This window comes from Mustelus asterias, chromosome 21 (assembly GCF_964213995.1).
Source record: "Mustelus asterias chromosome 21, sMusAst1.hap1.1, whole genome shotgun sequence".
Lineage (NCBI taxonomy): Eukaryota > Metazoa > Chordata > Chondrichthyes > Carcharhiniformes > Triakidae > Mustelus > Mustelus asterias.
Window position 1 is genome coordinate 47,405,932 of NC_135821.1, and position 27,933 is coordinate 47,433,864.

The 27,933-nt window shown below is 44.6% G+C and overlaps 1 protein-coding gene across 1 annotated transcript; it reads left to right on the forward strand.

Annotated features, from left to right (window-relative positions):
• The first annotated feature begins 1,294 nt into the window (after positions 1-1,294).
• LOC144509238 (gap junction beta-3 protein-like) lies at positions 1,295-13,223 on the forward strand. Its single transcript, XM_078237793.1, has 2 exons — positions 1,295-1,456; positions 8,619-13,223. The coding sequence occupies exon 2, from the start codon at positions 8,647-8,649 to the stop codon at positions 9,406-9,408; it is 762 nt and encodes a 253-aa protein (XP_078093919.1). The 5' UTR covers positions 1,295-1,456; positions 8,619-8,646; the 3' UTR covers positions 9,409-13,223.
• Positions 13,224-27,933: the final 14,710 nt, after the last annotated feature.

The following is a 27,933-nucleotide window of genomic DNA, read 5'->3' on the forward strand; positions in this document are numbered from 1 at the left end:
GCCGGAAATCTGAAATATAGAAATCATAGAAACCCTACAGTACAGAAAGAGGCCATTCGGCCCATTGAGTCTGCACTGACCACAATCCCACCCAGGCCCTACCCCCATATCCCTACATATTTTACCCACTAATCCCTCTAATCTACGCATCCCAGGACACTAAGGGGCGATTTTAGCATGGCCAATCAACCTAACCCGCACAAAATTTTGGAAACGCTCAGCAGGCAAGGCAGCATCAGTGGAGAGAGAAGTAAAGTTCATGGGTGGGATTTTCCAGCCCTGTACAGCGAGCAGATCTTCTGGTTCCGCTGAAGTTGACGCCTCAGGGCAGGTTCCTCAGTGATGGGGCATACAAAAAGCCCGTAGGCTTTGGCAGGACCAGAAGATCCTGCCAGCACCTCCCTCCCCCTCTTACCCCCTCCCCCTCTCACCCCCTCCTCCTCTCACCCCCTCCCTCTCTCCCGCCCCTCCCTCCCGCCCTGTGAACAAGCCACTCAGTTTTGTATCAGATGAAACCAGACAGACCACCGGACATCGAACGAGGCACCGGCAATGCCTTCACTATCACCATCGCTCTCTAACAGCACTGAGGGTGTACCTACACATCAGTAACCGCAGCTCATCACCACCAAGTGGGCGGCACGGTAGCACAGTGGTTAGCACTGCTGCTTCACAGCTCCAGGGACCTGGGTTCGATTCCCGGCTTGGGTCACTGTCTGTGTGGAGTTTGCACGTTCTCCCCGTGTCTGCGTGGGTTTCCTCCGGGTGCTCCGGTTTCCTCCCACAGTCCAAAGATGTGCAGGTTAGGTTGATTGGCTATGCTAAAAAATTGCCCTTAGTGTCCTGGGATGCGGAGGTTAGAGGGATTAGTGGGTAAATATCTAGGGATATGGGAGTAGGGCCTGGGTGGGATTGGGTCAGTGCAGACTCGATGGGCCGAATGGCCTCTTTCTGTGCTGTAGGGTTTCTAAGGTTCTAAGACCAAGGGCAACTAGTAATGGGCAATAAATACTGGCCTGGCCAGCGGCATCGACATCCCATAAATGAATAAAAACTACACAGCCCCAGTAAATCAGAAGTTTTCAGCCTTGCCACTGAAGACTTCTGTAATTGTGTAACAAAATAGGAGTTAAGTCTTCGACACTTAAAAGCCACAGGCATATGGCTGCTTTCCAAATAAAACAGAAAAGCCTTTTTAAGTGCTCTGGAGTTTAAACCCCAGGGAAGCGTCTCATGCTGATGACACCTTGCGTGTAGATGTGTAGCGTAACAGAAAACATCCCTTCTCCTTTGCCCTAACACGTATAGGACACACCCATGGAACAATGCGGGGTAGTGACATGAGCAGGGCTGAAACTCAGCCAAAAGATTGTCAGTTGTGCGGAGATCACTTCACTTTTCAACTAATCCCGTGGCTGGGTGAGGTCGTGAACGGGGGGAGCTGCTGAATTCTCTGGTAAGTTTTTCTGAGCAGACTTTCTGGTGTGTACTTTTGCGTTTCCACCTTTTTTTCCCCTCTATCCAAATCAGCCGAAGAACAGGATAGAAGGGATGAGCCTGTCTTTCGAGCCCCGATCTTTGTTTTAGCTGCTGTAGACTCTTTTAAACTCCATTACGCATATCTTCACATGATGCGTTACAGAAGTAAGTGGGACAGGGAAGATTCACATCTTCCGCGACTCGCGGCGCCTGAGCGGCACTTTAAGAAACATCTAGTCCAAAAACTGGACTGTTCGCCTGACTGAAGCCTGCACACCTGGAAGTGCACACACAATTAAGCGAGAGTAAGGTACCTCCTGAGCCACAAAGAAACATTAAGCGCATGAAGGCTTTTAACTCCTTTATTAAACAAAAAAAACACAACATTCGCTGGAGGGATGTGGAGTGCTAATTAAAGACAGGTTCGGTCACAGAAGTTAATCTGCAGTTGAGTGGATTCCTAAAGAACCATCAAATAAATTTTTAAGCAGATTTGCTCCATAAATCAATCCAACTGACTGGCTTGTTAACCTCATAGGAACTGCCTCGTCTCTTGAAGCTGGGTCAGGGATTGACTGCGATAGATAGGAACATAAAACTCCAGCTCACCATCCCTCTGTGGTATACTGGGCTCATGTTAACCAATTGACATGTAAATGTGCATGTTTGTAAGGAATTCCCCAAACTGCAAGCCCACCAATTCAAATTGTTATTTTTATATTGCCTCTTAGTGTCAGGGAGTTTTTTTTTACTTTTCCAATTCAATCAAATCAAATCCAATTCAGAGTCTCAACAAGTTGAGACATTTCAGATCCAGGCTGACAAGACAGGGCGAGCGACCAAACCACCCTGTCCTGGGCCTGATCTACACGAGCCAAGCTGATTGGAGAAGGGGGAGGTTCCTCCTCCAAGACTTGAGCTCATCTGCATCTTAGCCAAAAGGCCGAGATGCCGCTTTTAAAAGTTGCTTCATATGAAACCTCAGCGTAACCCAATGACCTCGACCAAGTGCGGCCGACAATGGGGTGCCGACCATACACTTGATCTTAGCCAAAAGGCCGAGAAGCGATAGGGAGTTTAACAGGGTAAATACGTGGGGTTATACGATAGGGCCTGGGTGGGATTGTTGTCGATACATTCTCGATGGGCTGAAAGGCCTCTTTCTGCACTGTAAGGATTCTATGATTCTATATATATATCTGATGGGGTTAACGATGATAATTGCTGTTATTATTGATTGTTTAATTGTATCTTAGCTTAAAATAAACTTTTTAAAAAAGCACTTTAAGGGAAAGCTCTGCAGCAGTCTGCTTCAAACTAGAGATGATGTGGAGATGCTGGCGTTGGACTGGGGTAAACACAGTAAGAAGTCTCACAACACCAGGTTAAAGTCCAACAGGTTTATTTGGTAGCAAAAGCCACTAGCTTTTGGAGCACTGCCCCTTCGTCAGGTGAGTGACCTGACTCACCTGACGAAAGGGCAACACTCCGAAAGCTAGTGGCTTTTGCTACCAAATAAACCTGTTGGACTTTAACCTGGTGTTGTGAGACTTCTTACAAACTAGAGACACACTGATCACCAACATGGTAGCACCATTTTCCACATAGCTTTGAACCAACTAAAATGCGACCAAATACTCGGCATTACCCCTTAATTGATGGAGCTTCAGTGAACCATTTTGAAAGTATTTTTCCTCTACCTCTCCTTTGGCAACTGCACACCATCAAGACTGTACAGTTTGGTCGGAGGCCTCTGTCGGTGCTGCTTTTAATGCTCACTGATACAGACTCTGAGTGCATCCACTCTGAATCAGCGATCAATTGAGAGGCTGTAATTTAACATTGGCCTGGAATACAGGGCTTTTGTTAAACCAGAAAATTAGCTGAGTTGGGGGGGGCGGGGGGCAGGTTGGGAGGCTTGAACGCAGCTGTAGATTTTCTCAATAACATTCAATATGTTGCCATTCAAAACCCTCTTGCTGAAAGGTATTTGGTGTGGATATATCTCCCTTTTGATTGTCTCTCTCTCTTTCCCGCTCAAGATCGATCTCTCAGTGTTCATTGAGAGTTCATTTTGATCTTAATTTCACTGTTTAAGATCTATGGTCCCCACAATTGCCAGTGTCTCCACGAATCCTACCCAGCTCCTATATCGGGCAAAGGGTGCTGGCCCATCTCGCTTACCATTGATGTCAATTAGATTGCAGTACTTAAACCACACTGGGCATGCCAACTAATTAAGGTGCAGATCCAGGTGTTTTTCAAAAGAGTTTAGGGTCTCTGCCTCCACCACCAACTCGGGCAGCGAATTCCAAACACCCGCCACCCTTTGCATAAAAGAAGTTCTTCCTCAAGTCCTCTCTGCACCTAATGCCACTTATCTTGAATCTACCTTCTAGAATTCCATCAGATTACCCTCGTGGGTAATATACATTGGCACCAATCTGCCTAGCCCACTATAAATAGCAGAGACTGTTTAGAATCTTAACCAGAGCAAATTGAACCTAAAATGGAATGAAATATATCTTCCATGTACATGAAGATGCTGGTTAGCGAAGGCATAGCTCATGTCTTGTCACTTTACAAAAACCTTAGAGTTTCAGTGTACGTCATCACCATTTATCCTTGAGGACAAGAAATGGTTTTTTCATTAATATACAGGATGTGGGCATCGCTGGCTAGCCAGCATTTATTGCCCACCCCTAGTTTCCCTTGAGAAGGTGGTGGTAAGCTGCCTTCTTGACCTGCTGCAGTCCCTAAGGTGTAGGTAAACCCACAGTGCTGTTAGGGAGGGAGTTCCAGGATTTTGACCCAGCAACAGTAAGGGAATGGTGACATATTTCCAAGTCAGGATGGTGAGTGATTTGGACGGGAACATCCAGGTCATGGTGTTTCCGGGTATCTGCTGCACTTGTCCTTCTAGTAGTGGTCATGGGTTTGGAAGTTGCTGCCTAAGGAGCATTGGTGAGTTCCTGCAGTGCATCTTGTAGATGGTACACACTGCTGACACTGTGCATCCGTGGTGGAGAGATTGAATGTTTGTGGGAAGGGCATCAATCAAGCAGGCTGTGCAATTATCTGTAATTCCTGTTGCATTTAGTTACGCCTACCCCATTCTCTATAACTCTTCCAATTGCCCTTTAATGCCCTGTGAACAAGCCATTCAGTTGTATCAGATGAAACCGGACAGAATAATTCATTCCTTATGATGGGGAGACAGGCACATGGGGCACAGTGTTAAACATAGAGCTAGGGGCTCGGGTATAGGAATTTGGAACCCTTTCCCCCAGGAATGAGGCTCGGTCAATGAAAAATTTCAAAACTGAAACCTTTTTTGGCAAGAGTATTGATAGGATTATGAAACTAAGATGGAAATGGACTCGGACCCATTTGCTCGCTGTGATGGTGACACTGGTTAGTACTCCCTGCAATGAAAAGTGTTATTAGATAGCATGGTTCCCCCAACATGTTACCAGGCCATCTTCAGAGTTTCAACCATAGAACCATGGAAAAGCTACAGCAGAGTCGGAGGCCATTTTGCCCATCTTGACCATGCCAGCCCAAGGGCACCCAGGTGCCCTTTCTAATCCCACCTTCCTGCACCCGGCCCATAGCCCTGTAGCTTACAGCACTTAAGGTGCAGATCCAGGTGTTTTTCAAAAGAGTTTAGGGTCTCTGCTTCCACCACCAACTCGGGCAGCGAATTCCAAACATCCGCCACCCTTTGCGTAAAAGAAGTTCTTCCTCAAGTCCTCTCTGCACCTACTGCCACTTATCTTGAATCTACCTTCTAGAATTCCATCAGATTACCCTAGTGGGTAATATACATTGGCACCAATCTGCCTAGGCCACTATAAGCAGCAGAGACTGTTTAGCATCTTAACCAGAGCAAATTGAACCTAAAATGGAATGAAATATATCTTCCATGTACATGAAGATGCTGGTTAGCGAAGGCACAGTTCATGTCTTATCACTTTACAAAAACCTTAGAGTTTCAGTGTACGTCATCACCATTTATCCTTGAGGACAATGGTTGTCTGGTAGGTGTATGTTTAAGAGCACAAAGCAAATAGCTTTAGAAAGAGGTGCATGCAAGTTTCATTCCATTCACCACCCGATGGGTTTATTGACTTTTAAAGGCCCGACCAACCTTGTTTACATTCATCACCAAAACACCAGCAGTTTGTTGATTTCTTTTCAGAACATAGGAACCAGAGCAGACCAATCAGCCCCTCAAACCTGTTCTGGTCAGATTGTGCCTCATTGGTATTTTAGCAGCTTTCCATCTTAGTTTCATAATCCTGTCAATACTCTTGCCAAAAATGGTTTCAGTTTTGAAATTTTTCATTGACCAAGCCTCATTCCTGGGGGAAAGGGTTCCAGATTCCCATACCTGAGCCCCTAGCGCTATGTTTAACACTGCCCCATGTGCCTGTCTCCCCCATCATAAGGAATAAATTATTCTGTCCGGTTTCATCTGATACAACTGAGTGGCTTGTTCACAGGGCATTAAAGAGTGGTCAAAAAAGACAGGTTTCTTTATCTCCAAAAGGGAGTAGTGAACCAGATGCTTTTTATTTAATAGACTTTTAATTCCAGTTTTTTAAAAAATCAAATTCAAATTCCATCATCTGCCGTGGTGGGGATGGAACCCAGGTTCCCAGAACATTACCAATGCAACACGCCAATCCCCCAAACAACAGCAACTTAATGAGTGCCTTTAACACACTAAAACATCCCAAGGTGTGTCACAGATCAATTCCTTGAATCTTCTTGCAGCACCTCAATCATTCCACTCCTTAATCTTCTGTATTCAGGGGAATAGAAAGCTTCTCTTTGTGACTTGTCCTTATAATTTAATGCTTTTTTCATCCAATACATCCTTCCTGATTGCACAACCCAGAACTAATTGCACTGCTCTAAATGGGATTTAACCAGAACATTAAAAATTACACTCTCTTTTAAATTCCAGCTCTCTTCAGATAAAGGTTAATGTCCCATTGCCTTTTCAATTACCTTTTTGTGCCTGTCCACAAAGTTTAATGGTGTCGGCATTTGGATTTCTCAATCTCTTCTCCTGCACGGTTCCTCTTTCCCATTGTTGAGAAAATAACCTAATCTACAGTGGTAGATCTGAAAATGGAAGACATCGCAATTGCTCATATTAACTTCCCTCTGGCACAGTTTCACCCACTCTCTTAATCTAGCAATGTTCCTTTGTAACTTCCTGCCCCCATCATTACTCTTTACTGTGCTCCCAAATGCAATGTGGTCAGCAACCTCAGATATATTTCTTCAGCCCTTTTGTAATGCTTTGGGCTTTGAAACACTCCCCCCTCCCCACTCCCCCCCCCATCCCCTCTGCCCCACCCCACCACCCTCTGAACCCGATTCCACAACAAAGAGAGAACATTGATATTCACAAACAGGGAAAGCGAAAGGTTGGCACAAAATGCTTTGAGGCTTTGGTGATCTCACCTTGAAAACAAAAACAGTTGACTTGCTTACTGCTGTTTGTCCTCTCTCCACACATCACCTCTCTTCACTGACACTCTCCACTTCTTGCTGGTTCCTTCCTTTGCCACACTCCCCTGTTCCCCATTAAAATGTAAGATGCATTTCTTGTTAAAATTAATTTGTACTGATTGAAGTTTGAGTAGCAGCATTTTTAACGGTTAAAATGTTGTCTCAAAATCAGCCCACTCAAACCCCAACACACCAAGAATCCTTTATCAGCTGTGATGGTTATCTGAGTGTGACTTATTATCATATAATGTTATCAAGAAAAGTGCAAATCTCATTTTTTTGCAAATGCTAAAGAACTACTTGCATTACGTCATTCATATATTTCTTAATTCTACATGTTTGACTCATGTCAGTACTTAACTCTCTCTCTTCATCGAGAAGAAATCCAGCTCCTTTAACCCAAGCTTATAATGTTAATTTTTAAATCCTGGATCAAAGTCTTTCCTCTTTCTGTATTTCCTCATTGTGTACTTCCTCTTTCGGAAGTATGGGCAGCACAGTGGTTAGCACCGCTGACTTACAGTGCCAGGAACCCGGGTTCAATTCCCGGCTTGGGTCACTGTCTGTGAGGAGGCAGTGTCTGTTCTCCCGTGTCTATCTGGGTTTCGCCCGGATGCTCCAGTTTCCCCCCTCAGTCTGAAAGATGTGCTGGTTAGGTGCATTGTCCATTCAAAATTCTCCCTCAGTGTATCCGAACAGGTGCCAGAGTGTGGCGACTAGGGGATTTTCACAGTAACCTTACTGGAACGTTAATTTAAGCCTACTTGTGACGCTAACAAATACACTTTAAAACTCTTTGTGTATTTTCCAATATTTCAACACCTTTTCCAACACAAAACAACCAAAACTAGAGTTTAGCGATCCCCTTTCATCTGTTGCAAACCCTCAACAGTTCCTTAGTAGATGCTGAATGCGGAGAAAGGTTTTTACTGAGGTGTCTGATTTTCCTCGGGATCCTGGTGAAGATTCTAATCTCATTGCGTTGGGTTGGACTCTAACCTAAGCCACAGAGGTGAAGGGCCTTTTCTGAAGGAAGCCTGAACTGACCTCACCCAGTGAGAAACTGATATGATTGGATCAGTCGCCTGTTCCTGTATCACCCGCTGTGATTGGCTCCAATGCAAAGTAAAATTGGGCAGGTATAACGTGGGCAGTCGATCTAACAGTTAGGGTGGAATTTTGCCATCCTGCCTGCCACGGGAATTGTAGCAGGTGGGACATGGACCACACAAGGGTCCATTGGCCACGGGTGGGATTTTCCGATCTTGGGACAAGTTTGGCTGGAAAATCCCACCCTTCGTTTTTTTTTACTTGGCACAAAGTTCAGTTAATAATAGCTGGAATTCTCCAGCCGTCCACGTCCCCACACCGCTGCCAGCCAGGATGGAGAATTTGGCGCTCAACCCAATCTCCGTTCACTGCAGCGGGACTGGAGAATCCCAGCCACGGACGAGGTTGGATAATCCAGCCCACTGTCCCCACCCTGTGTTTGGGGTTTCACTGCGCCACCCATTCTGTTCACCAGTATTAACATTTCATCAATCCTGCTTACTGGTTAATCGAGATGAAGAGCAGTTGTTACATCTTTTGGGTCTGTCTTTTGTTTGTTTTAGATTGGCGAGTTGACAAATTCCAGGCGCAATGGACTGGGGGACGCTGCAAGGTGTGCTGAGCGGGGTGAATAAGTATTCAACCGGATTTGGACGGATCTGGCTCTCTGTGGTCTTCATCTTCAGAGTGCTGGTCTACGTGGTGGCGGCGGAGAGTGTGTGGGGTGATGAGCAGAGCGACTTTGTCTGCAACACCCTTCAACCCGGCTGCCCAAACACTTGCTACGACCATTACTTCCCCATCTCCCACATTAGGCTATGGGCTCTGCAACTGATCTGCATCACCACACCTTCACTGCTGGTCGTCTTGCATGTGGCCTACCGAAAAGAGAGGGAGAAGAAGCACCAATTGAAGTATGGAGAGAATTGTTCAAAACTGTACAAAAACACAGGGAAGAAGCATGGCGGGCTCTGGTGGACCTATCTGATCAGTCTGATATTTAAAACTGGCTTTGAAATCGGGTTCTTATACGCACTCCATAGTATTTATAATCGCTTTGATTTGCCTCGGCTTGTCAAGTGTTCCATGTTCCCTTGTCCAAATGTAGTTGATTGTTTCATTGCCAAGCCAACCGAGAAAAAGATCTTCACATACTTCATGGTTGGAGGGTCAGCTCTTTGCACTGTCCTCAACATTTCGGAGATACTTTACCTCATTTTCAAACGATGCTTTCGATGTTGCAGCAAGAAGTCTGAAAAGCAAGAGGTGAGCATGTCAAAGGCAAGGCGGAATTTGATCGAAAAAGATGTTTTTGAGAATGGCATTAATCTAAAAGAATATAACAAGGTCTAACAACCAACGTTGTAAGTCAATCTCATAATCGTTGTCAATTACACATTTTGGAATAACTTAACATGAAGAGGACTTGCTTGGTGTTTCCAACATTAAGAGATAGCACACCAGTAAACCAATAAGAACTAAGAGGGCAAGTACTGCACAAAGCCACCTGTATCAGAGTGGCTAAAAATGAATAATATTCATACCAAATTCAGTATGGCTCTCATTTTCCTATGTCTGTTGAAATGTTTCTCATTGTAACCTGGCATTATTACCAAGCACAACCTGCAGACTCAACACAGTATTTAGGACACTTGTTTGGGTTATCTCCAGATCAGTCAGGTTTCCAAATCCGTGTCTTTACACCGCAACACCAACGACATGATACCACTGAAAAGTGGGAACATTTATTGCAGTTTGCATTATTGTCGGACCAGCAGAGACATGAGATTACAGGACATCATCATTGGACACGCAATGATATGGACAGAGTCTATTCATCAGTGGATAGACAATCGAGGATCTGGGTAAAATATAACAAAGGGACATGGGCACAACATATATCAGCACTGGACAGACTGCGTGATGGACAGAACACCTACCATCGCTGCAAGAATGAGAGTTATGATGCTGCAACCATAGGCTGGAAAGTGTTCAGACAAGAAGAATAACTGCTGTAATATTTGTTGAACTATCACAAGGAAATGGAGAAGTGTTGTGAATGATTGAGGCATTCATGTGTGGTTTGCTTGAAATAATAGACAAAATTATATCACCTAATGTACAAAGTGCCAGTTAAAGCAATCACAGTATCAGAATGGGACTTGACTCAGTCCCATAAATCAATGGGCCTTATTGTAAGTGGACACAGTTTTACAAAGTGATTCCAAGCATTAAGAACAGAACTTGACTCAGATAATCGCTATTAAATGTGACTCGATAATTTCAGCACAACCAATCTAAGATGACTGTCCAGTGCAGTGCTGAGCTGACGGTCCAGTGCAGTGCTGCACTGTGCCATCTTTATGATGAAATCTTAAGCCTAGGCCCCATTTGCCCATTCTGAGGGACATAAAGGATTCTATGGCAGCGTTTCAAAGATCAGGGTACTTAAACCTGCGCAATATTCATTCTTCAATCAAAACCATAAAACATGATGTGGTTGTTACTAAATTGTGAAATCTTGCTGCGCTCTATCTAACTTCTGCATTTCCTACATTGCAATAATGAATACATGTAAAAAGTATTTTGTGGGGTGCAAAATGTTGACGGTCATGAAAGGTGCTATATAAATGTAAATGTTTTTTATTTATGTATGATGGTGAACATGAAACTGCCATTGTTAGCGATCTGGAAACATTTATGGTAATAAACCAGGAGGCAGGGAAAGATAATGTGGCTAGATGGACTTGTGAAAGGAGGACCTGGGTATGTAAAGAATGTAGTGCTTACAACCCCCTTGAGAGCAGAGAGAGGGAAAAGGAAAGCACGTGACTGTCAGGTCAGCAGCTAAATCTTATTTAGTTGGGAGCATTGTAAAACGAGTTGCATTTTCACTATCGACGGTTTTACTCTGTCACATGAACCCTAAGTTCACAATGTACTTTGTTCTGTCTTATCCTTGAAGCTCTATAATTATTAACATTAAGAGAATGGTTTGCTTTGAAGCTGTGGCACAATTGCAAACCAACACATACACGGATATCAGATTCAGTAATGTGCACTGGCTGGAGAAACAACAGGGATGGTGCTGTTATGACTCATGTTGCCGCACTGTCTGCTGACAGAGGACATTGCAGTTTTAATCAAAATGTTTCTTGTGTGTGTATATGGTGTTTTGATTACTTTTTATATATTCATTCACAGAATGTGGGCATCACCGGAAGAGCCAGAATTTATTGCCCAACACTTAAGGGCAGCACTGTGGTACAGTGGTTAGCACTGCTGCCTCACAGTGCCAGGGACCCAGGTTCAATTCCAGCCTTGGGTCAATGACTGTCTGGAGTTTGCACATTCTCCCAGCGTCTACGTGATTTTCCTTCCACGGTCCAAAGATGTGCTGGTTAGGTTGATTGGCCATGCTAAATTGCTCCTTAATGTCGGGGGGTGAGGGCTAGCCGAGGGAATACGTGAGATTTTGGGGATAGGGCCTGGATGGGATTGTTGTCAGTGCAGGCTCAATGGGTCAAATGGCCTCCTTCTGCACTCTAGGGATTCCATGATTCTACTTAACTGAATGGTTTGCTATTTCATTGCAGTGAGCCTGGAGTCAAATACAGACCAAACGGCTTAAGAACAGATTTTCTTCTCTAAAGAGCATTAGTGAACGAAAGGGGTTTTCATATCATCACCATTACTAATACAAACTTCCTTGGTTCCAGTTTTTAAAAAAATAACTGGATATAAATTCTCCATGTTGTGCTGGGATTTGAACTCATGTCACTGGGTCATTACCCATGTCTTCTGGATTACCAGCACAATAACCACAACGTGGCCATTCCCAAACCATTGGATTTATTTGAAAACATGTGCCATAGTATAACCACATCTTCAGCGCACATGTTTAATCATGGTCCAGAAATTCCAGATGATTCCAACCTTCAAGTGACTTCCATTGTGTCATAAAGTCCTGGAACTTTGGAACTGCCCCACAGAGACCCTCAACCAAAATGCTGAATGACTACTTAACATTGCTCCCTTCTCAGTAACATCAATAAATTAAGGCCATTGCGAGCTTTGCAGTCATTCACACCGTAACAGTATAGCACTGGAGGGCTTGGCATCAGTAAGCAATTCAATCATTTATTAGAGTTGCCTGAAGGTAAACACTTTTACAAATTTTTGTTACGAGATTGTTTGCAACCGGTAGCCTCAAATGAAATAATAAAACAAGTGATTTGACAGACAGGCATGCACTGATTTCCCCCAACTGATGTTATTTTAATATTAATATTTATTGATCTTTTGCATGAACCATGGATTATGATCATGAAATGTGGCCAGTGATTGCATACATTTCAAGCGATTATCCCATGTCTATATTATTTATTTATTTATGCCCTGAATTCGGTGCAAACTTCAAGTTAAACTTGATCTGATAATCTGTCTGTACAGAATGTGACCCATCTCCATGTTGACAGAATGGAGCTTGCATATATCTCTAAAAAATAACCCTTTGTTGTCTTTCCTATGGAGCCACAGCACCTTAGATGTGTCTTAGACATTGGCCACACCACTCCTATCCACTGTTATGCCCACTGTAGTGTATTGTAATTAATCGTCAGCACTTATGGTATTCAACTCCAATATCACCACGGAAGCAAAATCCAGTCTGTAGTTTATACCAGTAAGCTCACATTGCCATTCTCTGGATCCATCCCTTCAGAACCACAGCCATTCAGTGAAGCCCAGTATTCTAATATATATATATATATTGTATCACTCCATACCACAAACATAAAACATCAACATGTTGCACTTACATAATTGCACTAAAGAAATTGTCGTGCTTAACTGTGCAATTTGGGATGTAAAGACTCATAAGAAAAAGAAGTAAAGGCTGGGATCTGAAAGGGAAAAGGTGTAACTGTCCATCACTGGAGCTTGTCTCCCAATTAAAAACTCATACCTGTATCCAAAAGTATCTGTTCAAACTTCATGTCAAAAAGAGATTGCCCTCAAATTCAAACTTGAGACATTGTGAAGGTAAAGACTCTTTAAAAGTATATGTTGAGTGGATTTTTTTCTGTCTTACTATTTTATATGTTGCATCTTATAAATTGATACCTTTGCATATTATGAAGAAATCTAAATAAATATATAGTTTTAAATATATGAACTAGGAGTTTCAAACAGAATTTGTTTTTTGGTCAACCAGCAGAGTTATCGAAACCTATAATCATGTTTCAGAGTATCCAACCAAGCTCCTGAGGATTCCACACAGATAGAATTGCTTCCCCATTCTCTGCACATGTTAGAGACATCCCTCCCAAAATCCACAAAGCTTAGGCTTGCGTTGGCAACTGCCAAGGTTTGGGAGTTTGGGGATTACCATTGACCAGAAACTGAAATGGAATAGCCATATTAATATTGTGGCTACAAGGGTGGGTTGGAGGCTAAGATTTCTGCAGCGAGTAACTCACCTCCTGGCTCCCCAAACCTTATCCACCATCTACAAGGCACAAGTCAGGAGTGTGATGGAATACCCCTTCTTAGCCTAGATGAGCTCAGCTCCAACAATACTTAAGAAGCTTGACACCATCCAGGATGAAGCTTGAGTGGCAGCTGTGTACACCCTCTACAACAGCTCATCAAGCCTTCTTTGAAAACAGCCTCCAAACTCTCAATCTCCACCACCTAGAAGAAAGGTGCAAGGTAACGCCACCACCTGCAAGTTCCCCTCCACTCCACACACCACCCTGACTTAGAACTACATCACTGTTCCTTCACTGTCACTGGGTCAAAATACTCGAACTCCTTTCTTAACAGCACTGTAAGTGTACCTATACTGGACAGACTGCAGCGATGATGGCTTGCGATGATGCAGCAGAAGATGGCTTGCCACCAACATTTCAAGGGCAGTTAGCGATGGACAACAAATGCTGGACTTGCCAGCGATGCCCATGTTCCATGAAAGAATACGTTCTCAAAAAATGTAAGCGATATTGCTGGAATTAACTGACAAAATGGTTGAAGTTTTACCACTAAAGCACCATGTAAACTTTTACTTATCCCTCTTATCATCAGCTTATATTGGCTTGTTTGAGGTTGAGTAAGCAGAACCTCAACTTTGGGTGATAGATCCACCACCCTCAGGTCACATAACAAAATAGAGTGACTAGTAAGTGTCTTCCACTATCAGATGTTATAATGCAGCAACATCACCTCAATAAATTATTCCAAGGGAGATATTGATCAAAGGCAATATTAGCTGGCACTTTGACAGTGTCTGGAACCTAGCAAAATGTCTCAAGGCACTTCACAACAGCATTATTAAAGAAATTTAATGCCTTGGTTCAAAAATGGACAAAAGAGCTGAATTCCAGAGGTGAGATGAGAATGTCAGCCCTTGACATCAAGGCCACACTCGACCGAGTGTGGCATCAAGGAGCCCTAGCAAAACTGGAATCAATGGGTATCAGGGGGCAAACTCTCTGCTGGTTGGAGTCATACCTGGTACATGGGAAGATGGTTGTGGTTGCGGAAGATCAACATCTCAGCTCCAGGACATCTCTGCAGGAGTCCCTCAGCGTAGTGTCCTAGGCCCAATAATTTTCAGCTGCTTCAACAATGACTTTCCCTCCATCATAAGGTCAGAAGTGGGGTTGTTCGCTAATGATTGCGCAATGTTCAGCACCATTCACGGCTCCTCAGATACTGAAGCAGTCCATGTTCAAATGCAACAAGATCTGGACAATATCCAGGCTTGGGCTGACAAGTGGCAAGTAACATTCGCGCCACACAAATGCCAGACAATGACCATCACCAATAAGCAATACTCTAACCACCATCCTTGACATTCAGTGGTGTTACCATCACTGAATCCCTCACTGTCAACATTTTTGAGGTTACCATTGACCAGAAACTCAACTGGACTCACCACATTAACACTACAAGAACAGGTCAGAGGCTAGGAATACTGTGGTGAGTAACTCACCTCCTCGCTCCCCAAAGCCTATCCATCATCTACAAGGCACAAGTCAGGAGTGTGATGGATGGATGCAGCTCCAACAACACTCAAGAAGCTTGACGCTATCCAGGACGAAGTACCCACTTGATTGGCACCACATCTACAAATATCCAGTCCCTCCACCACTGACACTCAGTAGCAGCAATGTGTACTATCTACAAGATGCACTGCAGCAATTCACCAAAGATCCTTAGACAGCACCTTCCAAACCCACACACACTTCCATCTAGAAGGACAAGGGCAGCAGATACATGAGAACACCATCACCTGCAAGTTCCCCTCCAAGCCATTCACCATCCTGACTTGGAAATATATCGCCGTTCCTTCGCAGTTGCTAGGTCAAAATCCTGGAATTCCCTTCCGAACAGCATTGTGGGTCAACCCACAGCACATGGACTGCAGTGATTCAAGGAGGCAGCTCACCACCTTCTCAAGGGCAGCTAGGGATGGGCACGAATGAATATATAAAAAATCATTTCACATTGAGCCACATAAGGAGATGTTAGGGCAGATGATCAATTGATCAAGAGGTAAGCTTTAAACAGCATCATAAAGGAGGGAAGCAAGGTAGAGAGACAGTGAGAGTTAGCAAGTAAATGCTGGAGCCCTTGGGCCTTGGCAGCTGAAGGTGCAGCCACCAACATTGCAGCAATTTAAATCAGGAATGCACAAGAGGCTGGAATTACTGGAGTACAAATATTTTGAGGAGTTGTAGGACTGGGTGACAGAAATAGGGAAAGATGTGAACAGGGAGGGATTTGTAAAGAAGGGTGAGAATTTTAAAATCAAGGTGCTGCTTAAGCTGGTGCAAAGGACACCAGTAAGCTCAGGGATGATGATGGCGAAAGTGACTTGGTGCAACTAGGACATGCCTGGGCATCAGAGTTTTAGATGACTTCAAGTTTACGAAGGCTAGAATGTGGGAGGCCAGCCAGTAGCTTGATGGTATAGTCAAGTCTAAAGGTAACAAAGCTCAGCAGCAGGCAAAATAAGAAAGGGACAGAGATGGGTAGTGTTATGGAGGTGAAATAAGTGATTTTAGTGAGGGTGCTCACTAAACTACCTCACTGAGGTTGCCAACAGTCTGGTGCAGCCTCAGCCAGCTTACAGGGTGAGGGATAAAGTTGGTGGTGAGGGAACAATGTTTGAGGCTAGGGCTGAAGACAATATAATCATAGAATCTCTACAGTGCAGAAGGAGGCCATTTGGTCCATCGAGCCTGCACCAACAACAATCCCACCCAGATCCTCTCCCCCTAACCCCACGTATTTACCCTGCTAATTCCCCCAACACTAAGGGACAATTTTGCATAGCCAATCTACCTAACGTGCACATCTTTGGAATATGGGAGGAAGCTGGAGCACCCGGAGGAAACCCATGCAGACACAGGGAGAACGTGCAAACTCCACACAGACAGTGACCCAAGGCCGGAATTAAACCCGAGTGCCATGTCAATGCTAACCATTGTGCCACCGTGCCACCTTCCCTCTTTCCAATATTTAGTTAGAATAAATTTCTGCTCATCTAATGCTGGATGTTGGATAAGCAGTCCAACAATTTAGAGAGCATTGAGGGGTTTAGAAAGGTGACAATGCACTAGTGCTGAATATCATCAATGTACATGTGAAAATCCTATGCTAATATAAGTAACTCACCTATGTGACTCGCCAAAGCCGGTCAGCCATGTACACTTCACAAGTCAGGAATGTGATGGAATACTATCCACTAGCCTAAATGAGTTTAGTTCCAACAACACTCAAGAAGCTTGGCATCATCCAGGACAAGAAGCCCACTTGATTGCCATCCCATCTATAAACATTCACTCTCTCAATCACTGGCGCACAGTGGCAGCAGTGTATACTATCTACAAGATACACTGCAGGGGAACTCACCGAGGCTCCATAGACAGCACCTTCCCAATCCCATGACCACTTCCATCTGGAACAGCAGCAGAGGCATGGGGACATCACCATCTGGAAGTTCCCCTCCAAGCCACGCACTATCCTGACGGAAATATACCGCTATTCCTTCACTGTCATTGGGTCAAAATCCTGGAACTCCCTCCCTAACAGCACTGGAGGTGTACCAACACCATATGAACTGCAGCAGTTCAAAAAGGCAGCTTACAGACACCTTCTCAAGGGCAATTAGGGATGGGCAATATTGCTGGCCTATCCAGCGATAGCCACATCCATGAATAAATGATGTCACCAAAGGAGAGTATGCGAATGAGAAATAGAAGGAGTCCAGGGATATGCCCTAAGTGAACATCAAAGGTAATAATTCAGGAGTGAAAGGAGAAGCCATTGCAGGGGGACAGTGATGGCATGCTGTTATTGTCAATGGGCTAGTAATCCAGAGCCCGGGGTAATGCCCTGTGGACCCAAGTTTGAATCCCACCACGCAGATGGTGAATTTTGAATTCAATAAACATCTGGAATTGACCATGAAACCATGAGGCTGTAAAAACCTATCTGGTTCACTAATGTCCTTTAGGATTAGTCATCCTTAACACATGTTTCCAACTCCACAGCAATGCGATTGACTCTTAAATGCCACCAGCAAGCCACTCAGTTCAAGGGACAAGTAGAGACAGGCAATAAATGCTGGCCTAGCCAGTGACATTTGCATCCCATGAATGAATGAAAAAAGGTGATCCTCTGGCTACAAGTAGATAGATAAGAATGGAAGCAAATGAGAGAAATTCCACCCTACTGAAGGATAATGGAGAGGCATTGGAGGACGGTGGTGTGGTTAACCATGGTAAGAAGTCTCACAACCCCAGGTTAAAGTCCAACAGGTTTATTTGGTAGCAAAAGCCACTACCAAATTGCTACCAAATAAACCTGTTGGACTTTAACCTGGTGTTGTGAGACTTCTTACTGTGTTTACCCCAGTCCAACGCCGGCACCTCCACATCATGGTTAACCATATCAAAGATTGCAGATGGGATAGTTTATCTTTTGCACAGTCACCTGGATGCCATTTATGCCTTTGATAAGGGCTCTTTAAGCATGGTAACAGGAGCAGAAACCTAATTGTAGGGACTCAAACAGGGTGTTCCGGCAAAAATGGCTCAGATCTGGGGAGGCGGCAGCAAATTTGATGAAGGGATTTTGGAGATCAGCATCATTTTGTAAGACTGGAGGAGTGAGGAGTTGTTTTTCTTTGGAGCGGGATGATAACGGCAGTTTTGATGAGGAGAATACCCGAGGAGAGAGAGCTATTTAACACTGTGCCAGGAATGAATGTTGGTGGTCAGCAAATCTGTGCGAGTAGAGTTGGGTCTCATGGAAAAGGTGAGCTCAGAAAGAGATGGGATGTAGGGCAAAAACTAGGAAAAACTGTGAGCTCATTGCTATGGCAAAGGGGAAATTTAGAGGGAGTTTGAACCATTCACGGTACGGTAGCACAGTGGTTAGCACTGCTGCTTCACAGCTCCAGGGACCTGGGTTCGATTCCCGGCTTGGGTTACTGTCTGTGTGGAGTTTGCACATTCTCCTTGCGTCTGCGTGGGTTTCCTCCAGGTGCTCCGGTTTCCTCCCACACTCCAAAGATGTGTGGGTTAGGTTGATTGGCCATGATAAAATTGCCCCTTAGTGTCCTGAGATGCGTAGGTTAGAGGGATTGGCAGGTAAATATGTAGGGATATGGGGGTAGGGCCTGGGTGGGATTGTGGTCGGTGCAGACACGATGGGCCAGATGGCCTCTTTCTGCACTGTAGGGTTTCTATGATTCATTCGGCTAGGGAAGAGAGGCCAGGGATTATTTTTGCATTCCAGGATGATCCTGAAACATTAAGCAATTTTGGTAAACAAGTGCTTCCTGAATTTCACCCAGATCTGGTGGTGAATAGCTAAATTATTTGTGCACCGTATCCATTCAAGTCTACATCCCTTGGACTTATGAGAGTGGAGAGAGGTCTGAACGAGCATAACTGCCAGTGTGAGAGAGCTTAATAGTTTTAAGAAGGACTAGGGTATCAAAGGTGGGTATGGCCAGGTGGCCAACAGCAACAATGAGAATAGTTAAGAGCTACAATCAAGCATGCTGGGAATTTTGGTCAAGTTGAGTTAAGCATGTCAGAGAAGGCTGAAGCAAGTCGTGACTTGTCATGGAGACATGGCCTGACATTTTCTGTGTTGACCAAATAAGGATGGTTGTTTGGATGGGTGCCAGGCATGCCAACAATTTTTACCTTATTCCATATATATTGCGGCTCTGTGACTTATATGCAACTTGGTATATACATTGTACGCGAGTAACTCTCTCGGCTATAATCTAACACCGTGATCAGTTTCCAGTAGTATCATTGGTTAAGTGCCAGAGAACGTTCTGAAAGGAAATATAAAGTTTAAGTTAAAAAGAGGAACGTTGAGTCATTTGCTTAGTGGAAACTTAAGAATCACGTGTGCCCTGACGATCAGTTTCAGAGAAGAATAAAGAAGATCAGAAGAACAAAGAACCATGAGGAAGATCCATACCTGAGGGTGGTCCTGGCCAGTTCACTCAAGTAGGTAGTATTTGTTTTCAGGCAAAACTTAAAGTTAAATGAGTTAGAGTTAGAATTGAAGTTAAATGAGTTAAAGGTATGGTTGAAGGGAAATGAATTAAATTGAGTAAGTTATAATAGGTGTTGCAACTAATGTATATTTATGTTGAGTATTGGTACCTGAAACATTGAATAAAGAGAGAGTTTTGTTTAATTGAAATCTGAGTCGACTCTGGCCAGAATCTTACCACCGTTCAGAATGACGAGAATTTCCCATCCTGCCATAGGAAACAGAGATTTGACTGGCCACTAAATTCTCTGACTTCACTGCAGTGGGAGCATGGCAGGTAAGATCACGTCCTCTGTCTTTTCTAAGTCAGTAAGAAGTTTAACAACACCAGGTTAAAGTCCAACAGGTTTATTTGGTAGCAAAAGCCACACAAGCTTTCGGAGCTCTTAGCCCCTTCTTCAGGTGAGTTTCTAAGTCATTTTCTAAGTCACACAAGGGAAAGATATCTGGGAAGAAAAAGTTTAAGTATTCAAGTTGGATAATTTGGGGAAGAGGGTGTAGTTCAACAGAGCAGCTACAAAATTGCTGTAGGACATGAAGGAACAAAGATTGGGATTTTGAAGTTGTAAATCCCAATTGGGAGACATGGATTTGAGATGACACCATGTGGACCCCTCTTGACTGGCTTAGTAAATAAACACAGTGAAGAGTGCGAGTGGCACTGTTCCAATACCCATTGAACTGTGGCTACATCCATTAGAGTTTTGCAGTTTCAAGCTGCAAACATGTCTTAGATGCCACAAGCTTAATCTACTTTGGGACGTCATTGTCATTGAGTTTCACTGCCATTTATGTCACAACAAGTCTTTCAAAAATCAAATTGTTGGTATTTAGTCCTTTGAACTCATGTCTTCATAATGCACAAAAAATAGCTGATAATAATAAGAAAATAATATGCCTTACACAAGAAGAGGGAGGTGGGGGTGGTAGAATTTCTTAAGTAGCTGCCAATTTGTAGGTGTCTCTCAGCAACTGCAACTTTTCTCTGACTGGCCTTAATGTAAATCTAATTGTAACCCCCTGCTGACCACTATATGGGGCTACTATTTAAATATTCAATCAACAGGATCCCGAATTCCTAGCGGTTGATGTTGATTTGGCTAATTCCCTGTTTACCCATAAATGTCAGTACTGTAAGTCGGAATATCAAAAATAAATTTAATAACACATATCATAAACAGACATGAAACAGTGAGCTCTGCCTCTCTCTCTCTCTCTGCCTGGAAAAAGCTCTCTCTCTCTGCACTCTACCTCTCCAGCTCTGCCTCTCCCTCCAGCTCTCTGCCTCTCCAGCTCTCTCTCTTCACTTCCTGGCGCCTTTTTTTCTCCCGCCCCCAGTGCAATCCCATTGGCCCAGCCCACATCACTCAACCAACAGCATCCTGTTCACAGCACCCACCCTGCAAACAGGACACTGAAGCCCACCAGGGATAAAGAACACTGGTAACTGTCTTCCCCACAAATTTTCCTCAGTCCCTTACATAATTGAACTTTATGGCCCTAAAGAAGTGTAGCAGGTCAAGCAGAAGTGTGCCTGAGCTGCAGAATAATACTTTTTGAGACATATTTTCCTATGAAAACAATGCTAAGGGTAATAGCATTCTTTATCATTTAACTGTAAATTCAACAGTTACATCCAGCACATGCACAGGTAACCGTATACATCAGGAAGTTGCTGTCCGAGATGTGACTCCCCTTTGTAAACCATGAAAAATCATCTGAGCCACGATTCAATAATATATTAAATGGTGTAAAAGTCCTTCACTGACATAGTAGATACAGATTAAACTCGCCAAAAAGAGATCAGTGTTGCCCATTCTTGTAAGTAGTATGTATTCGTGTAAAATAGGACAAGCTGTACTTGTTGCCAGATATCTTCTCTGAAACGGAAATGAACTTTTACCAATAAGGGGCTGGATTTAGTGTTCCTGCCATAGGTTCCACTTACGGTTGCAGAATCGGTAGGAGACCCACATTACTTTGGTGGGAAGGCCCAACTGAATTAAATGTAGGCATCAGGCCTTCCCCAGGACCCCGGCAGAGAAAATCCTGCCCCCTTTCACTCTCCGAGAGATGGTGGCCAATCTGACATCAGCAGCATTCCATTACCCATCAACATCACTGGGAGTAGTGACTGCCGCCGGTACTGCTCTCACCAGAGGCCGAGCATCAACAAAGGATGGGCGGCACGGTGGTTAGCACTGCTGCCTCACAGCACCAGGGACCTGGGTTCGATTCCCAGCTTAGGTCATTGTCTGTGCAGAGTTTGCAATGTCTCCCCGTGTCTGCGTGGGTTTCCTCCGGGTGCTCCAGTTTCTTCCCACAGTCTGAAAGATGTGCCGGTTAGGGGCATTGGTCATGCTAAATTCTCCCTCAGTGTAACTCGAACAAGCGCCGGAGTGTGGCGACTGGGGAATTTTCACAGTAACTTCAATGTAGTGTTAATGTAAGCCGACTTGTGACTAATAAATAAACTTTAGACTTTAACTTTCGGATCTAGGCCACCGATAAGTGAGGGAAGGATGAGGTGGTGGCGAAGGGGTCACTGGCGAGAGGAGAATGGGGGGATCAGATGCAAGGGCTGGGGCTGGCTCCCAGTGGGCACCTCCCATACCAATAGCAGGACCTCAGTTGGGTGTTTAGTGCCTTCAAAAGAGGGACCTCCCTCTGTTGGCAGCCTTCAGGAGACACAGGAAGTTCCAAAGAATCCCTGAGTCATAACTAAATGCAAGTGCGATCGAGAATAATGATCTCTAAGTGGCAGATTAATGAGCCTAATTAGCTATGGATTCCCCATGTCAGCCCATTCCTGCAGCTGAGTTAATGGGGATTAGGTTTCCCGTCAGCAGGAACACAATGCACAGTCTCCCCTGCAATTATGCAGGTTCACACACCACCTAGCCAACTCTATCAGTCTCCATTAAACCCGTCACAGAGAATCTCATTCCTTCAAAACTTAATCATTCTTAGAGATTCAAAAAAATGTAATTCTTCTTTGTTGTATCACTAATCTGTCTCTCTCTCTCTTAATACAATCTTTCCTTCCCTCTATTTATTTTGCTTCTTGCATCTATGATATTAAGTTCACTGTTCTAACTGGTATAGCTGGTTCAGACTCTTCAGTTCGATTGGTTAAGAACATTTTTTACCCTGATCCTATAGGTCCCAGATGCCCTCTAGATGGCACTCAACTTTAAATCGTTGACAGACAGGAACATTTCATGCAAAAATATAGTCTATGGCCAAATGTAAGTGCAATGAAAAACAAGTGCCACTCCTCTGCTGCTCCCAATCCGGACCAGTATGCCTGCAATAAAATATAGAGGAATGTTATGAGGCATTGATAAAACTGTATTTATTAAAATAGATTTGTAGCGAGTGTCAGTATCAATGGTCCTTATTAAAATCCAACACTTTCCAGATAATCGGTTTGGTTTTGGTTTCTCCGACATTTTTGAGAAATTCTTAGTAACTACTTTAAAACGGAGCCCAATAAAACAGGGGAGGAAATGGGACTTCTTCCCAACAGCTCGACCGAGCACAAGTAAGTTAGTGTAAGTGCTTACATGCTTCATGTGTTAAATCAACTCTGATTCATACCACCCAGTTGTGTCATCGACATCTGCTTAAAATGAAAATAACACATTGGCAGGCTTCTCTGAACACAATAATATGGAGACGTTGGAAAAATAATGGTACAGTTGTTCCGGCGAGTATGTAATTTCCTATAGTTATTTTAGCTCCTGGGCTCGAATTCAATAATTCCTTCGTGGCTGAAGTTGCATTAACACATTGTTCAACAAGGAGATTTAGAAATCTACCACTGTGTCTGTAATGTCAGTCAGATGAATGTGGTAGGTGAAGCAATGCTTCCCACATGTGATTAAAATGTCACAGATCTGATAAGTCTTGTTCCTCCCTCCACAGATGCTGCCAGACTTGCTGAATGTTTCCAGCATTTTCTGTTTTGGTTTCAAATTTCCAGCATCCAGCAATGTAAATTCAGAGGTGCACCACAACCGCAAAGAGTTCCCTAAATGTGCAGCGGGTGTGCAACCATAGTCTGTGTAAAATGCAGATTAACACAGCATTTCCTGGTAGCTGTCAATACGCTTTTACTCTTTGTCACTCTGCTGTGCACCAGCGATTGAGCTGCCGTGAGAATCATAGAATCCCTACAGTGCAGAAGGAGGCCATTCGGCCCTTCGAGTCTGCACCGACAACAATCCCACTTAGGCCCTATCCCTGTAACCCCACATATTTACCCCGCTAATCCCTCCAACCTACGTATCCCGGGACACTAAGGATCAATTTAGCATGGCCAATCAACCAAACCCGCACATCTTTGGATTGTGGGAGGAAACCGGAGCACCTGTAGGAAACCCACGCAGACACGGGGAGAACATGCAGACTTCGCACAGAATCATAGAAAGAATCATAGAAACCCTACAGTGCAGAAGGAGGCCATTCGGCCCATCGAGTCTGCACCGACCACAATCCCACCCAGGCCCTACCCCCACATATTTTACCCACTAATCCCTCTAACCTACGCATCCCAGGGCTCTAAGGGGCAATTTTTTTAACCTAGCCAATCAACCTAACCCGCACATCTTTGGACTGTGGGAGGAAACCGGAGCACCTGGAGGAAACCCACGCAGACACGAGGAGAATGTGCAAACTCCACACAGACAGTGACCCGAGCCGGGAATCGAACCCGGGACCCTGGAGCTGTGAAGCAGCAGTGCTAACCACTGTGCTACCGTGCCGCCCAGACAGCGACTCAAGCCGGGAATCGAACCCGGGTCCCTGGAGCTGTGAAGCAGCAGTGCTAACCACTGTGCTACCGTGCCGCCCAAGCCAGACTGCGGCTATTGGGTGACCAGAGCTATCCATTGAGCAGCTGGCTACTCCTGATACAAAAGCAAAATACTGTGGAAATCTGAATTCCGGGATTTTTCCGTCTTTTGCAGTGGTGGGAGGGATACAATTTCAGAACTCTGTTCCCATTTCACCATGCCAGCTGCAGCTTGTACGAGGGGCAAATGCCATGTTGAGTCAAAACTGCGTACGGGCATCTGAAAAGAAAGTCATTAAGACACCTAAAGTGGCAATTGGCTGAGGGAGCACAGTGTGGGAAAACAGCATGAGGTCAGTGCAAACAGCAACTATCGGATGAGACAGTGAATCTTCACAGGATGCCTAGATAAACATGGTCATTCCATATTTCTGCAAGGAGGGAGTTCTGATTCCTGGAGACCTGGGAGGGTGAGACCAAAGTGACCACCTGCCATGGGCACCGTGCATTCAGGAAGCGGGTCCTCCAGTGAGGAGGAGAAATTTGATAGGGAGAGACCTGCAGTCACAGGGATCTGACAGCAGCAACCTTATCACTACCCGCAACCTCAGGGTGTAGATGTGAGGCAGGACCACAGAAGGAGCCGTGAGCAGGCTCCAGTGCAGAGCAGAGATTCTGCAGCAAGATTGCAAAGACAGTGGATGAATTACTTCCAGATGTTGGAGTGACAGTATAACTGAAAGCCACATTTCTCCTGAGAGGTTATCACAAAACTTTGTGTCACATTGACAAGCAAGCTGAACCCCAATAGTGTTGGTAAGCACCTAATGCAATGCTAGATTCTCCCTCAGTGTCCCCGTTCAGGCGTCAGAGTGTGGCAACTAGGAGATCTTCATAGTAACTTAATTGCAGTGTTAATGTCAGCCTACTTGTGACAATAATAAGTAAACTTTAAAACCTTGGGTACCTGCCCGCTGACCATTGCCCAGAATTTTTCAAACAAGTGATTTGAACAACCAGTCCCTAGAAGTAAAGGCCAGAATTAAGTTTAAAGTTTATTTATTACTGTCACAAGTAGACTTACATTAACGCTGCAATGAAGTTACTGTGAAAATCCACTAGTTGCCAGACTCCGGCGCCTGTTTGGGTACACTGAGGTAGAATTGAGCATGGCCAATGCAACTAACCAGCACCCCTTTTGGACTGAGGGAGGAAATCGGAGCACACGAAGGAAACCCACGCAGATACAGGGAAAACGTGCAGACTCCAGACAGACAGTGACCCAAGTCAGGAACTGAACTCCAGTCCCTGGCACTTTGAGGCAGCAATGCTAACCACTGTGCCACTGTGCCGAATTTTACCACCCCGCCCACCACAGAAATCAAAGCGGGCGAAGGGCGGACAATGAAAAGGTCCGTTGGCCTCGGGCAGGATTTTACGATTTCGGGACAAGTGAGGCAGTAAAACCCTGCCCAAAATCTGTTAACGGCTACTCGGAGGCAAGGGGCTGTCCTCATCAGGCAACTGCCTGATCTTCAGACGGAGGAAGACCAGGAAGATGGAGGAAGAGCTTTCTAACACTCCAGCTGGTGAGCAAAAGCTGCCTCCACGAGCCACAGAGAACAGCACACATTGCACCATCCATCTGTTTGTCATCTGGGATCAGTAAACTGCTCTCAACTGTCACAGGTCAGATGTTTTCTCTAACTATTTTAACTATGCATCATTATAAACTAGCTCTTAATAAACTATCTTTAAATCACTGATGAGTTCTCGACCACCTATTTTGAATAATCTATGAGTCCCAAACCTTAAATCTTGCATCTCTTATACATCCATGATTCAGATGATCCTTCCCACATCATGCATCCTGTCACACAAATGTCCACCTTCACCCCTCACTGCTACTGTTTACCTCAGTTAACTCCAGGCTCCTGTGTCAGTGGAACCTTGTACTTCTCTATGGCCAATGTGACAACCACATGGGCCATGTCCCTCCCAAGTATAACCTTCCAGAGCACCTCCAGTTATAAATGGAAATGTTGACAAAATACAGTTAATTTGTAATCCCCACAAATTCTTACTGTCCAATCTGGTTTCAGAATGGGGACTATGGTCGCAGCCCCTTCGGAGAATTGTACGGGTTTAATGATACTTACCTTTTCCAGCCTCCTGAGCTCGATTTCCACCTTCTGGTGAAGGGCAAGAGGCACAGGATGGGCCTGAAAAAATGTAAGCATGGCTTCTTGATTCAAATAGATTTTTGTTTTTTGCTCCCTGTATATATTCTGGGTGGGATTTTCCTGCCATGCTTTGCCCTGAAACCGGAAAATCCTGCCCGAGGTCAACGACCATTCCATGGTACATCCCTCGTCTGCTCTGATTCCCGTGGCAGGTGGAATGGGAAAATTTGCCCCTCTATGTATATGGGGAGCAAATCTTCCATCCTTTAGGTTTAATATTTCCAGCCAATTATTTGCAGTATTGGCTTTAACCAATCGTGGCCCATTAAACAAGGTCTGTGGCCCTTGATTTCCAAGCTTTGCTGTCTGGTCCTGATATGGCACTGTTACTGTTGCTGCACCTAAAGTCTGCAGTGTCTCTCCGGTATATGTGGACAAAATTATGCCTGACTCAATCAGTCTTAATGGTTGGAGCCCTGTTTGAAGATAATGAAATGTCTGTTCCCCTATGATTGCAACTGTGGCCCTTGTATCGACTTTCCTTGTAAGTGCCTTGCCATTTACCAGCAAGGTTATCTCTCAAGGGGTTACTTTACTTAGGTGGACATGGTTTAGGGTGAACGACACGGGTTCCCTTGTCGGGTTCCTCATCCAATTTCTTTAAGGGAGTTAAACTAATAGTTGCAGTCTTTTTCCTTTGCGCTGACTGTACTGGTTGCTTTGCTCTGCAACACTTTTAAGTGATTTTTTTCTATAACACTTAAAACACATAAATCTTGCCTCCACAAATTTCTTGGGATTATTCTCTCCCATATTAAAAACACACCTCAGCCGTCACTGCGGCACTTCTTCTTTCAGGCACTTTTGCTCCCACTCCTGGGCTGTTTCCCACCACAATCGATTAACCTCACTCAGCGCGACTTGCAACCCTTTCAAACCCTGTTGCGCCCTGGTCCGCACATTCAATCACCTGGGCCACCTCCGCACCTTTTTCTAAGGAGATTTTGGTCTCAGTCAGCAACTTCTTTTGTATAATTGGATAGTTTGTACCAGAGACCATTCTGTCTCTGGACATTTCTCCTAGTGCTCAGCCGAACTCGCAGTGTTCTACCAGGCCCCTATGTCTTGCCAAAGCCCGAGACCGTCTCCCCTGGCTCTCGTATTGCCATATGAAGTTTGTATCTCAGCGCAATGACTGAGGGACGGGGGTTAAAATGGTTTTTAACAGTTCCACGATCTGATCAAAAGATTTTGGCCGGAATTTTACCAGCACACCCGCTCCAGTTCTGGGGGCGGGCGAGGCTCGGAGAG

What these genes read in the sequence shown, in the direction of transcription:
- LOC144509238 (XM_078237793.1), top strand. Translation starts at nt 8,647, where the DNA reads ATGGACTGGGGGACGCTGCAAGGTGTGCTGAGCGGGGTGAATAAGTAT.